Source organism: Macaca nemestrina, chromosome 3 (assembly GCF_043159975.1).
Source record: "Macaca nemestrina isolate mMacNem1 chromosome 3, mMacNem.hap1, whole genome shotgun sequence".
NCBI lineage: Eukaryota > Metazoa > Chordata > Mammalia > Primates > Cercopithecidae > Macaca > Macaca nemestrina.
Genome location: NC_092127.1, coordinates 21097552 through 21112952, shown reverse-complemented (window position 1 = coordinate 21112952; position 15401 = coordinate 21097552). Strand labels below are relative to the sequence as shown.

The 15401-nt window shown below is 40.4% G+C and overlaps 1 protein-coding gene across 5 annotated transcripts in view; it reads left to right on the top strand.

Annotated features, from left to right (window-relative positions):
- LOC105466706 (palladin, cytoskeletal associated protein) overlaps positions 1-15401 on the top strand; it is a 433580-nt gene that overhangs the window by 162099 nt on the left and 256080 nt on the right. For all 5 annotated transcript variants that reach the window (XM_011715817.2, XM_011715818.2, XM_071092848.1 and 2 more), the window contains exon 3: positions 8394-8572. In XM_011715817.2, coding sequence (XP_011714119.2) covers positions 8394-8572 — 179 coding nt within the window. The remainder of the gene's footprint in view (positions 1-8393; positions 8573-15401) is intronic.

The following is a 15401-nucleotide window of genomic DNA, read 5'->3' as shown; positions in this document are numbered from 1 at the left end:
CAGACCAAGTCAGCAGTTACATTTAACCTTACCTTGAAATGTAGAAAGTGAACAATTACATATTGAACATTTTCATGTAAAACACTTTCTTGAATTTCAATCCAGCCACATCCTGCTACTGCCATAATGTGAATTTTTGGCACTATCTCATTTTTAAGCTGGAATGTTTGGAAAATCCTTATGGGGAGGGAGGAATCATTATGCAACAACAACAATACACACACACACACACACACACGTAGATGTATACATATTTATAAAAAACTATTTCAAATTCCCAGCACAGAATAGTATAAAGAAGTATGCCATCTTACAGAACTATAAATGTTACAATCCTTTTTCCTCCTATGTTCTATAATCCTTTATGAACAAGGAAAATTCAAGAATTGTGAATATTATCTCCTCTCCAACAAATCGATTTCAAACTGAGTATTATATCCAAAGAAGCTTAATCTATAAGTATGAAGCTATAACCAACTTTGAAAGATTTTTGAAGCAATACAAGTTCCTTCCTTCCTTCCTTCCTTCCTTCCTTCCTTCCTTCCTTCCTTCCTCTTTCTCTCTCTCTCTCTCTCTCTCACTCTTTCTTCTTTCTTTCTCCTCTTTCTCTCTCTTTCTTTCTCTCTCTCTCTCTCTCTCTCTTTCTTTCTTTCCCAGGCTGGAGTGCAGTGGTGCGATCTCGACTCACTGCAAGCTCCGCCTCCAGGGTTCACACCATTCTCTTGCCTCAGCCTCCTGAGTAGCTGGGACTACAGGCATGCACCACCATGCCCAGCTAAGTTTTGTATTTTTAGTAGAGATGAGGTTTCACCATCCTGGCCAGGCTGGTCTTGCTTGAACTCCAGACCTTGTGATCTGCCCGCCTCGGTCTCCCAAAGTGCTGGGATTACAGGCGTGAGCCACCGCGCCCCACACAGTACAGGTTTCTATGTGATGGAAAAACTTAAGCTTATTAATTAAAATATATTCATTGTATTTCCTTATGTCTACAATCAGATTTTCTTCTCTGTTAGCCCCTGCTACTAGTCTCATGAACTAAGAAACCTGGCTTAGCTGACATCTATGCTTCCAACCCGTTCCTGCATTGTAGTCTAAGTGAAAAACAAAAAGGCCCTTGATGAATGAATGATTGATGAATGAATGAATGAGCATGACTACATCTTCTAATCCTTTTACATTTTATTTCCAATTAGTACAAGGTTATTTTCATGTTTATGGTCTTGAAATCTGACAGCCAGTCCCAACTGGTTTATTCTTATATTAGCAACTTAATTCTTTTGAAGGGGCATGTACCATGCCCGCTAATTTTGCAAGGTTTGGCTCTCCAGCTTCCCTCAGCTCCTTGTTTGTGTGGCAATTACATAGCTATTTAACAGCTGCACTAGGAATTAAAGAGGAGGAATCAGTAAGCTTTGTTAAAACATGTATCTATCCATAGATACATTTTTTGATGAAAGATGAAAGCCAAAAGCATTAAGGAAAATGAAATTTTGGAGACTCCCTGGTTTTTATTGTTTGTGTTCTTCTTTTTAATGGCTATAGATAAATGAGAGTTGCCTATATCTAAAAATATAATGACAACTACTTCACAAGGTACTTGTGAAAATAAAATAAGGTCATATTTGCATATAATATGCATTCAATAAATATTCTCTTTCCCTTAATTTGAATTTCTATAAGTCCTCAAGAATTATCATTGTTCCCAAATATTGTATTATCTTTTTATCCTAATTGTGAGATCATAATTACATATTTTTAATGATTTTATGGCAGAAAATAAAAAATGTGATTGAAGTTGAAATTTTTCAGAAGTTCAGAATGGGAATGTAGATAATAAGATTTTAATTTTTTGATATGCTACCCAGATACTATTCACTAGATACAAGGCTTTCAGGTATTCAAAATGGAATGAATAAATGTCCGAGGGGATCGTCAAGTCAAATTTTACTTGAGTGGATTTTCTCTTAGCCACATTCCACCCACACTCCTCTCTCAGTAAAACCCCTCTACCCTCTTGGCCCATAGCAATTAAACAGGGCTTTCAGGATCTGGAGGAAAACGAGAAGGTATCCCCTAGAAAGAGATCAGACTGAGGATGGCAAATGTGTTTCATTTCAACCTTCCACTTCAGTTGCTTTGTAGCCTTAAACAGCTATGCTGAGGATTCTCAGACATTCCATTTCACTAGCAAAGAACGTTCTGATGAGTGAGTGACGTGTGCCACAGGAAGAAGGGGGATAGTGTCCTTGCCTGTGCCATGCATTTACCAAACCTATACTTCCTCCTATTTTGTATGCTTCACAGTTTAGCTTGCCACCCTAGTATCTCTTTCCCTAAATGACATCAGCAACAAAAATTTAATGTGAGAAAAATTTCAAGAGGTCAAAATTTAACCAACAGATCTCCCATTTAGCTCTTTAGAGAATAGTAAATGTTTTGAGTTATTTGCCAGGAAGCTGGTGGAATTATGACCTTTGAGTAACTGAACTAAACAAACATGGCTGGGCGCGGTGGCTCAAGCCTGTAATCCCAGCACTTTGGGAGGCCGAGGCGGGCGGATCACAAGGTCAGGAGATCGAGACCACAGTGAAACCCCGTCTCTACTAAAAATACAAAAAATTAGCCGGGCGCGGTGGCGGGCGCCTGTAGTCCCAGCTACTCAGGAGGCTGAGGCAGGAGAATGGCGGGAACCCGGGAGGCGGAGCTTGCAGTGAGCCGAGATCGCGCCACTGCACTCCAGCCTGGGCAACAGCGTGAGACTCCGTCTCAAAAAAAAAAAACAAAAACAAAAACAAAAACAAAAACAAAAACAAAACAAAACAAAACATGACTGTAGCACACCCATCTCGTCCAATGTGTGGTGCCAAAACTTCAAAACTCTAAGATTCTCTTAGACAAGAAGGTGATTTGTCTTTAAGCAGCTACATAAAGAGTGGATGAGGCAGATTTTCTTTTCTGATATATGCACTAACTAGATTATTTTGAGTTTAAGTGCATGCTTTTTAAATGCACTGCAGTTTGAGTTGGTGAAAGTCTATAAGCCTCTCTCTATATATATTTTAAAGCAGAAACTGTAGCCAATGTTAAACTATTTGTTCAGTCCTTTTTTCATCTTTTATCTTCTTTGATAAGCTCAATGGCAGTGTGCCCTGTTTGAAAATGTAGGTTTGACTGCTATTCAGATATGGTGAGGTAAACAGATTAGATGACTGTCATTGGAAAGGTACTAAATAGTTTGTTATTCATAGTTCCCAAGAGGAGGGGGCATGCCGCCCCACAGGGGACTGCAGGGGATGCACCAGGGTCAGTCAGAAGGCCAAGGAGCAAGAGGGAAATTTGGACAGGAGCCTTTGCCCAGGAATCCACAGGAAAGGGATAGGTGAGGCAAGGTAAGCAGGGTTAGAACTGCCTGTTTTGAGTAATTTCAGTGGGTTCTCAAGCATAGGGGCTGTTTCTGGTTGTCTGGTATCTGACCCCGGGTTGATGTGGGGAGGGAAGTTGTGGCCCTGAGTATGAGAGCCCAATAGAGGGGGTGCTGAGTGTGTGGGCTCTGGATTGGTTAGTTTGCATATGGAGGGCACGCTCCTAGGACGGTCTTTAACACTTCTAGGAACTGGCTAACCCTGGGAGAGGCAGTCCCTGCAGGGTCAGCCATGTCCCAGATGCAAAATTGAATGCATGCAAAATTATGTTCTTTTTGTATGTTTCTCTCTGTACTCAAAAATAATTAACCTCATTCGTTTGACAGTTGATCATTTGTCCCTTTCTGATATCATCTGTATTGTTTCCTCATGCCATTATTTGATATCAAGTGCATTTATGCCAATTTCCCCAACTAGAAACCAACTACTTCTTGATTGTTTAAAAAAAATGCAATTTTTAAGTTTCAAAATTGATCCATAGAGTATTGCACATAGTTGGTGCTTTAAAGTATTTATTATCAGCCCCACATTACTTTAGAACATGCATCCGATGAAATAGCAAATAGTGAAGAAATCTGTGCTCCAGTAGATTTGTAAAATGCTGCATACATATTATATCTCACTCCTTAATGTTCGCAATTCACATTTCCTTATTTAAGGCCCTGGGAAGTCCTGCAGAAAAGAACTTTGTTTAACATTGTCCCAATCCAGCCATTTACTAAACTTATTTGACCTTGAAACTTTTTCTCACTGGGTACCTGCTAACAACCCAGGAATATGTTGCAGAATGCTTTTCTATCCTGTTTCTTCCATGGAATTTGTACTTTTAAAAAAAGATAAAGACTGATTATAAACTGAGTGATAATGATAAGTTTAAGACTAAAGAAAATAATCAGCAAGTGCAATAAAGTGCTTGAAATAGACCTTAATACTGGCAGAGAAGTTAAGACAATGAATGCACTTTCTGCCTCAGTCAAACTCATCTATTTAGTCAAGTGAAATGGTTCATTATGTAATAAAACTCTTCAACAACTGCATATGGCAAAATGATTGGTGCTTGTAAACCACTAGGCTGACCTGTTTTTGCTTTTTAAATATGCATGCTTTTTGTTCTCCAGCACAGTGAATAAAATTGAAACAGCATCTCAGATTGTAACACATAGAAGAAATAATGCAGAGAAAAGAATAAATTTGCCCAGTAAGGTATAAGTAAAATAATTAGCATGAGCCATGCATATTGCTTTCAGGGAAAGCAACGGACAGCCAGGGAAAGTCAGTTGTTGACGTAAGTGCCTGTCAAGTCACCAGTTCTATGTTGTTAAAATGTGGTAAGTTAGGGTGTGACCCAAGGGGAGGAGAAAAGAAACCTGCAAATATTTGGATGGCAGGCTCTCCCTAAAAACAAAATGGGCAGCATAGTTTCTGGCCAATATTTAGATGAATGTGTTTGATCTATGATTGGAATCATTTGCTCAATGGAACTAGCAATGGCAGAGCAAAGAGGCTCAACTGTGGCTTTAGGAAAGTCATTTAGCCTTCCAGTTCAGGTTCCTCATCTGTATGAGGAGATAAAATGTCAAGGTTTTTTTGTTAAATGGAAGAGTGTATTTTTAATGATTATGTTAAAAAGTATTTCACGAAATAATGTAGAAAATTCTTTGATGAAGGGTGCAAGTAAATTAATGGCTTAGCTTACTTGAAATATACTAGGATACAATCATGTTTCTGAGATCACAGGCCCACATTGGACCTTTAAATGTATTGATGGATTTGGCACCTTGTCTTTATCACAACCATGGTACTTAACTTTCCATGTTATACTGAAATTAGCTTTTGATGGGCCTTTCTATCCTATTGGAATGTAAGTTTTTCCATGGTAGAGGCCTGATCTTTTTTTTTTTTTTTTTTTTTTTTTTTTTTGAGACAGAGTCTCACTCTGTCGCCCAGGTTAGAGTGCAGTGGCGAGATCTCAGTTCACTGCCAGCTCCACCTCCTGGGTTCACACCATTCTTCTGCCTCAGCCTCCTGAGTAGCTGGGACTACAGGCACCTGCCACCACGCCCAGCTAGTTTTTTGTATTTTTAGTAGAGGCGGGTTTCACCGTGTTAGCCACGATGGTCTCATCTCTTGACCTTGTGATCCGCCCGCCTTGGCCTCCCAAAGTGCTGGGATTACAGGTGTGAGCCACTGCGCCCAGCCCCTGGTCTTATATTAACTTACTCTCTAGGTTCTAGCACAGTGTTTGGCGTATGAATGTATTAAGCATGCCTTTTAATTTTCAGTATCTCTGCTGCTTTGGCATGCAAGGGACCAGAGATACAATATACATTTTTAAAAAATGGTTGCTACGTTAAACAAGTGAGCAACCTGGACGGAGAGCCAAGACTCTGTGAGGCGGGTCATTCTGGTCCAGAACTTATCAGACCAACACTTCTTAAAGTGCACATGATCACCTAGGGGACCTGAACTGATTCAGTAGATTCGGGGTGAGGGTCAAGATACTGCATTTCTAACAAGTTCCCAGGTGATGCTGATGCTGCTGGCTGCAGGACCACACTTTAAGGAGCAAAAAGCAGGAGTGGGGAACCTTTTTCTATAAAGATCCAGATACTAAATAATTGGGGCTTTGAGGGTCATATAGTATGTTGCAACTACTACTTGACTCTGTCACTATAATGCAAAAGCAGACATAGACAATATGTAAATGAATGAGCATGGTTATGTTCCCCCCACCACCAAAAAAAAAAAAAAACCACCTTATTTAAGGACTCTGAAATGTGAACTTTATGTCACAAAATATTCTTCTTCTTTTGATTTTTTTCAAACCTTTAAAAGTATGAAAACCATTCTTAGCTCAAGGGCCATATAAAAACAGGCAGTAGGCTTGCAGGCTGTAAGTTTGCTGAGTTAGAGGATAAGATACTAGTCACTTACGTAGTTGGCAAAGGTTTCCCTATGGAGTACATCTAACCAAAAGAAACGAATCCTTCTCCCTATTGAACCTCTGTTGCATTTTTTTATGCTTCATTTTCCCCCAATAGGTGGTTTATATCTTTTTCATGGAAGTTAGAAACACTCTAATTCACAGTACCGACAGACAAACTCAACTAGTTTAGAGTTTAGCAGGCATTATTTTTTGTTACCTGTAGTAGGTAATGCAGTTCCTCACACATAGAAGAAGCTCCGTTAGTGTATATTCAGTTTATTTTAATCTGTTGAAGAAGACTTTAGCTTGGTCTTAAGGAAGAGTAGTTCCTAGATGGGATTAATGAAGAAGGTAAGGAGATGATTCCAAGGAGAAGAAAATGTGGGCACAGAAAAATAGGCAGGTAATATTTGAGGGCTATGTAGGGAGCAGTAAGTCCATGCAAATATTCGACAGAAACAGGGGATTAGTATAAGAAAACGATAGGGCCAAGTTATATGAAAGCCCACAATGACAGATCTGAAGTTTAGGGAGTGATTTATGTAGGGAAAAACTTCAAGAGCATTAATCTGATGACAGAATATAGAAAGAATTTATAGTCTGCTGGTGATGGAGAGACCAATTAAAACACTAAAGCCGTAGTTAATACTGATGGGTGAGGATCTGGACTAGGGCTTTGGAAAGATAACAGAAAAAAAAAGAGACTGGAGGATGACTCTGGGCTGGAAAGTTCTTCCAGACTTTATGACAACAAAGAAAACCATGCAGTGCCCCAGAATCAAGAAATACTGCCCTGCTCAATTGCCCCCAAAATAATATGGTTTGCATTGCATAGAATGCTCAGTTGGCTGATTATTTTATGTTCTTTAATTCCCCAGGTCTTATCTCTTCTTTGGTGAGAATCACATATTTAATATTGAGTATGATTTCTGGGGTTGATACTCAGAATATTAGCAAACTCATTTGCTTTATTAACTTTATTTTCAAATTAAATTAGACAAAAACCTATATTATCCTACTCTAAACACAGAAAAAAAAGTCTTCCATGTCATATTTCACAAAAGGATGTGAAATCCAAGTAATTTTATAGGAAACTAGACTTAGAGAAAATCTCTAAGTGCTCATTAAGAGCTAAATGGACAATATTTTCCCAGAGAATTCAATCCTTTTAGTTGTAAGTGGTAGATTTCTACACATCTCTTTAAAAATAAATCCCATTTGGGTTTCTTTTTAGGGCAGCTTTGGGCTTTGTTTTGTTTTGTTTTGTTTGTATGTTTGTTTCTTGGTAAAATGTAAAGGCAACCAAATGTTACTGAGAATTTGAGGTGCCGGGGGGAGAGGGGAGAGAGAGTGAGAGAACCTGTGTTCAAACAGTCTGGCAGCCTGAAATTTCCCACACGAAGGGCCTGATTGTTTGGGATAGGAAAAGTGCTGATCAGCAAGAATGAATTACAGCACAACTGCTATATCTCTCCACATCTGGGAGGCCAAGGCAGTCTGCTAGAAAGTTTTGTAAATATCAGAAATGTGGAAGGCATTAAATCTGTTACTGCTCAGCTGATCAGAAGTCTTAAGGTCAACAAAAATATTGCTGCCTGTGATTTTTTAACATGATGATAAGTTTCCTTTCATATATTAAATATTTTGAGCATAATGTTTATATTACTTTTCTATTTTCCTTTAGATAAGACTAATAGATAAAACTGTAATAAATGGAGGAGGTATTTGTTATAAAGCATTTTATAAGACACTGAATTTCTGTTCCTTTTATTTTATAACTGAAACGGTCTTTCTGAGTTTGACAGCGTCACTTGGGTTGATAAAATGTACAAGATGCTTTACAAAGAAAACCTATGGGAATTGTCTAGTCATTAATTTCACAGTCTAAATTGTAGAGTTTCCATTAGTAACACTGACACTGATTTTTTTTTAATCAAACAAACATAGTTTTGCATAGCAACTAGCCTTCACTTCTGCTTTATTGTTTTAAACATCACCATTTCCTTTCTTTCCCTCCTGTCCTTTGACCTCCATTTGGCCTGCAGATGGTTCTGTGAAGGGAAAGAACTGCACAACACTCCTGATATTCAAATCCACTGTGAGGGTGGGGACCTCCATACCCTGATCATAGCAGAGGCCTTTGAGGACGACACAGGTCGCTACACCTGTCTGGCTACGAATCCCAACGGCTCAGACACAACATCTGCTGAGGTGTTCATTGAAGGTAAGGAGGGGTGCCTTGTAATGGGGGATAAAGGTGTGTCAGTGGTCTAATCACTCCAGTATCTTGGGCATGCAAATGTGCCTTTCCAATGCAAACAGCACAGTGGTGTTCTAAATCAAACTCCATTTCCCTGAAAACCTTTATAAATTGAACTGTTCCGACATTTAGGCACCCATCAACTATCCCTGATGTCAACATTTGTTCCTTTTAATGTAGAATGTTTCCACTCCATTAACTTGAATTATTTAAAATGTAAGGCATCCAAATTATTTTTGTCTTCTTCTAATAAATGAAGCATAGAAACATAATTGAAATATCATATCAAGCAAAGTTAAGCGATAAATGACTCAGGAAATCATTCATGAGAATTTTAAGTGATTGAATACTTTTAAATGTTCTCATTTTTACTGAATTCTAGAATTTTGCCTCTTTTGTTAAGACCCCATTATTCCTGCTAAATGCACTATAAACTTGCAATCACTAGGTGAGAATATTCAAGAATCAATGTTGTATTAAAGAGGGGTAAGCAGAGAATGAGCTATTTCTGTTGTTCTATTCATCTTTGACAGGATTCAATCTCCAGGGAGTTGAAAAACTTGATATCAAAGTATTATATTTTACATTTTTATTGTGTTTTGATCAATACCAATCATTTAGAATAGTTGGAAGTGTTTTAAGCACTGTAGTGTTTGTACTGTTCCTAAATCCATAAATTGATGAATGCTCTGTTAACTGGTTGCTTTCAAAATAATAGTTAAAATATAGAAAGAATATTAAAATCCTTGAGGTCCGTACACTTTTTTTTAACTATTTAATAGCACCAATATCTTCATTATGTAGAGGTGAAGAAGGCAAGATGTGAGCCACCATTTATAGCTCCTTCAAGAACTGACCCACAGCAATTAGCTTTAAAAGTAGGGCCGGGTGAGGTGGCTCATGCCTGTAATCCCAGCACTTTGGGAGCCCGAGGCAGGAGGATTGCTTGAGGCCAGGAGTTTGAGACCAGACTGGGCAACATACTGAGACCCTATTTCCAAAAAAAACAAAAACAAAAACACACACACACACACACACTTTTTTTAAAGTTAGCCTGGCCTGGTGGCATGTACCTGTACTCCCAGCTACTCAGGAGGCTGAGGAGGTGAGGAGGGAGGATTGCTTGAGTCCATGAGGTTGAGGTTACATTGAGCTATGATGACACCACTGCCCTCCAGCCTGGAAGACAGAGCAAGACCTCATCTCTTAAAAAGGAGAAAAATTTAAAAATAAAAAGTAACTATTACTGATGACTTAAAGTATGTACCTTTACTTGAGTGAAAGGATCCTCCACATTATCTATGTCAGCAAACATCTTGAAGTGCCTCAAGGGACCTTGTCCTGTTAATAAAAACAAACATTCTATATGTAGTAACAACCGATACTTACATGACACTTACAAAATGCACGCGTGCGCGCGCACACACACACACAATCATTTACACTTTGCCGTAGCCTACGAGATATTATTAGTGTTCCCTTTTTATAACTGAGGCCCAGAGAGGTAGAAGAAACTTGTTCAAAGTCACACAAGAATTTGAACCAAGACAGTCTTGCTCCAGGGTCCATACTAACCACTCTATCATACAGATAGGTATTTCAAAGTGCTGCATGAATGAAAAGTGAATGACAAAAAGATGTTTAAAATTTCACTAATGAATTGGCAGTATTATTCAGGGGTGGCAAACTTCTTAAGGCATGTTAGAATACAGTGAAGGGAACTTAAACTTCCATAAAAATCCTGTCTGCTAATGATGATCAGATGTGTCCTCTAACAGAGCACTTTTAAATGAAATTCTTTATTTGCTTGCAAGATTGCTAGAAATATGGTAAGTTTTGGATTCTGCTGCTTTCATACTACAACTATTAAATGAAATCACATTAGATTTAAGTAAAAGCCTGTCAACTTAATTTAACCAAAATTTATTAAGGCCCTACTAAGTGCTACACAGTGCAGGTATAAATGTGGTTAAGAGACAATCCCTGATATCAAGGAGTTCTCAATCTAACAGCAGATAAACACATTAAAAAAAAAAAAAGCCGGGCCCAGTGGCTCACACCTATAATCCCAGCACTTTGGGAGGCCAAGGAAGAGATCAAGACCAGCCTGGCCAACATGGTAAAACCCCGTCTCTACTAAAAATACAAAAATTAGCCGGGCATGACGACGGGCACCTGTAGTCCAGCTACCCAGGAGGCTGAGGTACGAGAATCACTTAAACCTGGGAGACAGATGCTGCAGTGAGCCGAGATCATGCCTCTGTACTCCAGCCTGGGCAATAGAGTGAGGCTCAGTCTCAAAAACAAGCAAACAAACAAAAAAAGGAATGTAAAATGATAAAGTAATATTATAATAAGTGGTATAAGAGAAATCAAAAGCATTTTCAGAACTTATAAAAGTTAAATGCATGATATATAAGATATATATAAAATCATATATATATATATATATGTACTATAAAATGAGATATTTCACTGCCTCTTGAAACCAGCTGCAGAGTCCAACTGGGATAGACTCAAACTCTCACCACACTGATATTTAACTTTAAATGTCGTTCTTCTGTATAAAAGTCTCTGAACTGCCAGTCTTCTTCTGCCAGTCCTTTCAAATCATCTGCATGAGGTACTAAATATAAGAAAAGTATCCCTCTAGTTCTTTTTTTTTTTTGAGACGGAGTCTAGCTCTGTCGCCCAGGCTGGAGTGCAGTGGCCGGATCTCAGCTCACTGCAAGCTCCACCTCCCGGGTTTACGCCATTCTCCTGCCTCAGCCTCCCGATCCCTCTAGTTCTATATGCCACGTATGTATCATGTTCGGGACTTCAACAGAGATAGTGGATTTCTTCCAGTGCACAGCTTTCCATGTGACACTGCTGAACTTACCGAGACATCCAACGCCGTTGGGTACCTCTGACTGTAGATAGATCGTAGGTGACTTTAGATAAATTGAAGGGAGGTTAAGGAAGCTGGACATGGCAAGAATGAAGAGTTGTGAAGATTCAGTCTGCTAAGCCTAACATAAAGTGCTTTAGAAAACTGGCTCCTTGGCCTTGTGAAATATGAATAATTTTTTAAAAACAAAAGATTTTAGTGTTTTTATCCCTAAGAACAGTTATATGAAGTGGGAGAGAACCTCAGATAAATTCCTAGCCTCAACTTACGACTCAAAGTAAGAAATTTTTATATTTTACTTATTCCAGCACTAAATTCGATTCACCCATATTCCTACTGAATTGCTTCCTGAAGCATGTTATTACTACATCAGCTGTCGTTGGCAGCCTATCTATCAGAGGGTAGAAAGGTTTCTTGTTGAAATTAAAATCTCAGCAAAGCCTTCTCTGAAAGTTTAACAACCTACTAATTAAAAGCTGTCTAAATTCCACTGTCTCATGCATCAAGTTTTAGAATGATACAAAAGAGATTACAGCTTAAGAACAGTGGCTAGCATTCATTTAGTGTCACCTAGGAGCCAAGTACTGTTCTTCATTTTTACAGCGATTACCTCATTTCATCCTTACAAAAATCACTCCATTTAATTTTTTTTGTTTTTTTAAATTGACAAATAATAATTGTACATGGGGTATGTAGTTCTGCTTTGATATATATTACGTATAGTGATCAGATCAGGGTAATTAACATATCCATCATCTCAACATTTATCATTTCTTTGTGTTGAGACACTCAATATCCTCCTTCTAGCTATTTAAGACCATATAAGGTATTATTGTTTACTATAGTCATCCTGTAGTAGTATGGAACATTAGAACGTATTCCTCTTACACTTTCAGCTGTAATTTTGTATCCTTTAACAGTCTCTTCCTATCCTCTCCTTCTCCTTCCCCTTTCTAGCCCCTATTAGCCCCTGTTCTGCTTTTTTACTTCTATGAGATTAACTTTTTTTTTTTTTTGAGATGGAGTCTCGCTCTGTCACTCAGGCTGGAGTGTAGTGGCGCGATCTCGGTTCACTGCAAGCTCTCCCTCCTGGATTCACGCCATTCTCCTGCCTCAGTCTCCCAAGTAGCTGGCACTACAGGCGCCCGCCACCACGCCCGGCTAATTTTTTGTATTTTTAGTAGAGACGAGGTTTCACTGTGGTAGCCAGGACGGTCTCAATCTTCTGACCTCATGATCCGCCTGCCTCAGCCTCCCAGTGTGCTGGGATTACAGGCGTGAGCCACCACACCCGGCCAAGATTAACTTTTTTTAACAGAAAGTTAAACACTGCATGTTCTCACTCATGTGTGAAAACTAAAAATCAGCCTATTTTATAGTTGAAGACACTGAAGTTTTAAGAGGCTAAGTAATGACCAAGATCACACATATACACACGTGCGCACACACACACACCTGGGAGTCAAGGATTCAAACCTAGGCAGTCTGACTCCTGAATCTGCCCTCTACCCTACAGCATGAAATCCAAATAAACTCATTATCACTAGGGCAGCTACAGTTCCTCGCCTTCATCTGGTAACAGGATTTCGGACCTGAGCATGGCATTTTTCAGGGCATACAGTTGAGCACTTTTCAGTCATTCTCAAGAACATAGTGAGTGACGACTGTAAGGGAGGCAGTGGTTCACCCTTGAGACACACAGCAGCGAACAAGCAGGCCTCTGCCCTCACTGCACGAACACTCCGGAAGACGGCCAGAGTAACCCAGTAAACTCATAAGGCATTCCAGCAGCGGCACATGGTGTGAGAGAAATAAAGGTGGCTGATGGGATGCGGTGATCAGGAAGGCCACTCCAAAGAGATGACATGTGGTCTCAGAAAGGAGCCTGAGAAGGAGCCAATAGGGAAGGCTGGGGAAAGAGTGCTCCAGACCAAGGGAACAAATACAGAGGCCCTGGTGAGGACAGCCAGATGTGCCCAAGGGGCAGGAGGAAGTCCGGGGTGACTGGAACATCAGATGGAGGAGGTAGCTCAGGGGCTTGGGCCGCAGCCGGGGTACGCGGGACACAGGGCCGAGGCTAAATCAAATTGAAAATCATGGAGGGTTTAAACTGATTCATATTTTCTAACTGACACTGTGGTTTATAATTGGGGATACCAGTAGAAGCCTATTGCCGGTGCCTCAGGAGGATATGGCAGAGATGAGGGGAGTAAGTCAGATTCGAATTGGGTTCAGAGGCAGGTCCAAAAGCCCTGCGGTGGTTCCACGTGGAGGCGAGGGGAGGAAAGGAATCAGGGATGACTCTGTGGTTTCAGCTGTACCGTTTGTGAGGACAATGGTGCCAATCTCTGAAATGAGGAAGACGGGAGAGGAACAGGATTAGAGACAGAAGGAATTAAGTGCTGTCTTTTGAGCATGCTGTGTGTGTGTGTGTGTGTGTGTGTGTGTTTGGAGATGGAGTCTCGCTCTGTTGCCCAGGCTGGAGCGTAGTGCTGTGATCTCGGCTCACTGCAATCTCCGCCTCCTGGGTTCAAGTGATTCTCTTGCCTCAGCCTCCCGAGTAGCTGGGACTACAGTCACGAGCCACCATGCCTGGCTAATTTTTGTATTTTTAGGAAATACGGGGTTTTGCCATAGTGGCCAGGCTGGTCTCAAACTCCTGACATCGAGTGATCCGCCCACCTCTGCCTCCCAGAGTGCTGGAATTACAGGCATGAGCCAGTGTGTCCAGTCTGAACATGCTGTGTTTGAGATCTCTACTTAGCCACGTGGATGTATCAGGCCGGTAGTTGCAGATATAACCATAGATGTCTAGAGCACAGGATGAGAATGCAGTATTTGGGGAGCATCAGGATATAGATGGCAACTAAAGCTGTAGGACTGGACACACCTCCAGACAGATCAGCTAGGGAGAAAGAGGGGATGGAGACAAGGAAGGGATCTGAGTGTGAGCCTGGGATACTTCTGCCTGTTGAAAGAGGAGTTGCCAGCAAACAAGATAAGAAGGAAAAGCTCCTAGGGTGCGAGAGAAACCAGGCAAATGGTGTAAGGGAAGGCAAGAGAGTTTCCAGAAGAGGGGGCTGCGAGCTGTGTCTGCTGCTTCGGAGAGCTCCAATCAGATGTGGGCCAGGAGGAAACCACTGGGGTCAGCAACAGTGGATGTTGTCAGCGATTTTAGCAAGAGGAGCTTGAGGAATCTGAACAGGGTCAAATACCAAATGGAACTGGCTGAGAAAAGTTTGTGAAATATGGAAAGAGAAGCAGCCAATAACAGATATTTGTTGGAGAAGTTTTGCTTAACCGCCAACAGAGATAGGGGCTGGTATCTGGAATGGAGCATCGGGTCAAAAAAGATGGTTTTTACAGTGTGTGTGTTTTCAGGCAGGAGATACTAGAATATGTTTATAGGCTGAAGAAAATAGTGCAAGAGGGAAAAATAGATTATGCAGGAGGGAGGAGAATAAGATGGGGAAAGGAAATGGAATCTGTACTAGATGGTGAGAGGGTGCCCTCAAGAACTAGCTGGCAGAGGGAGCTTCTCAAGCATTTCCTATATAAATAGGAAAGATCCATGTAAACATGTAAAATAAATACAGACATCTCAATTTTCCACCACTGCCTCCCCCTGTGATTGTAAAATGAATTATACAGACTGTAAAATGAATAGCTTTATGAGCTCCAAAGAGGGCAGGATGGTGGCCCTGAAATGTGGGATGAAGGAAGCTGGATTAAGCTGGACCTTGTGGATAAAGAGGATTGGGGTCAGGAGGAGAGGAGGGCAGGGCAGCATTAAAAAGGTGGGGAAGGGAACCAGCGTGACACAGATTGGCAGGTCCTGTTTGACACAGGTTCTCAGTGCTACAAATAATCAGATAAAATGTGTACCCCTTTGAAGTGACATTG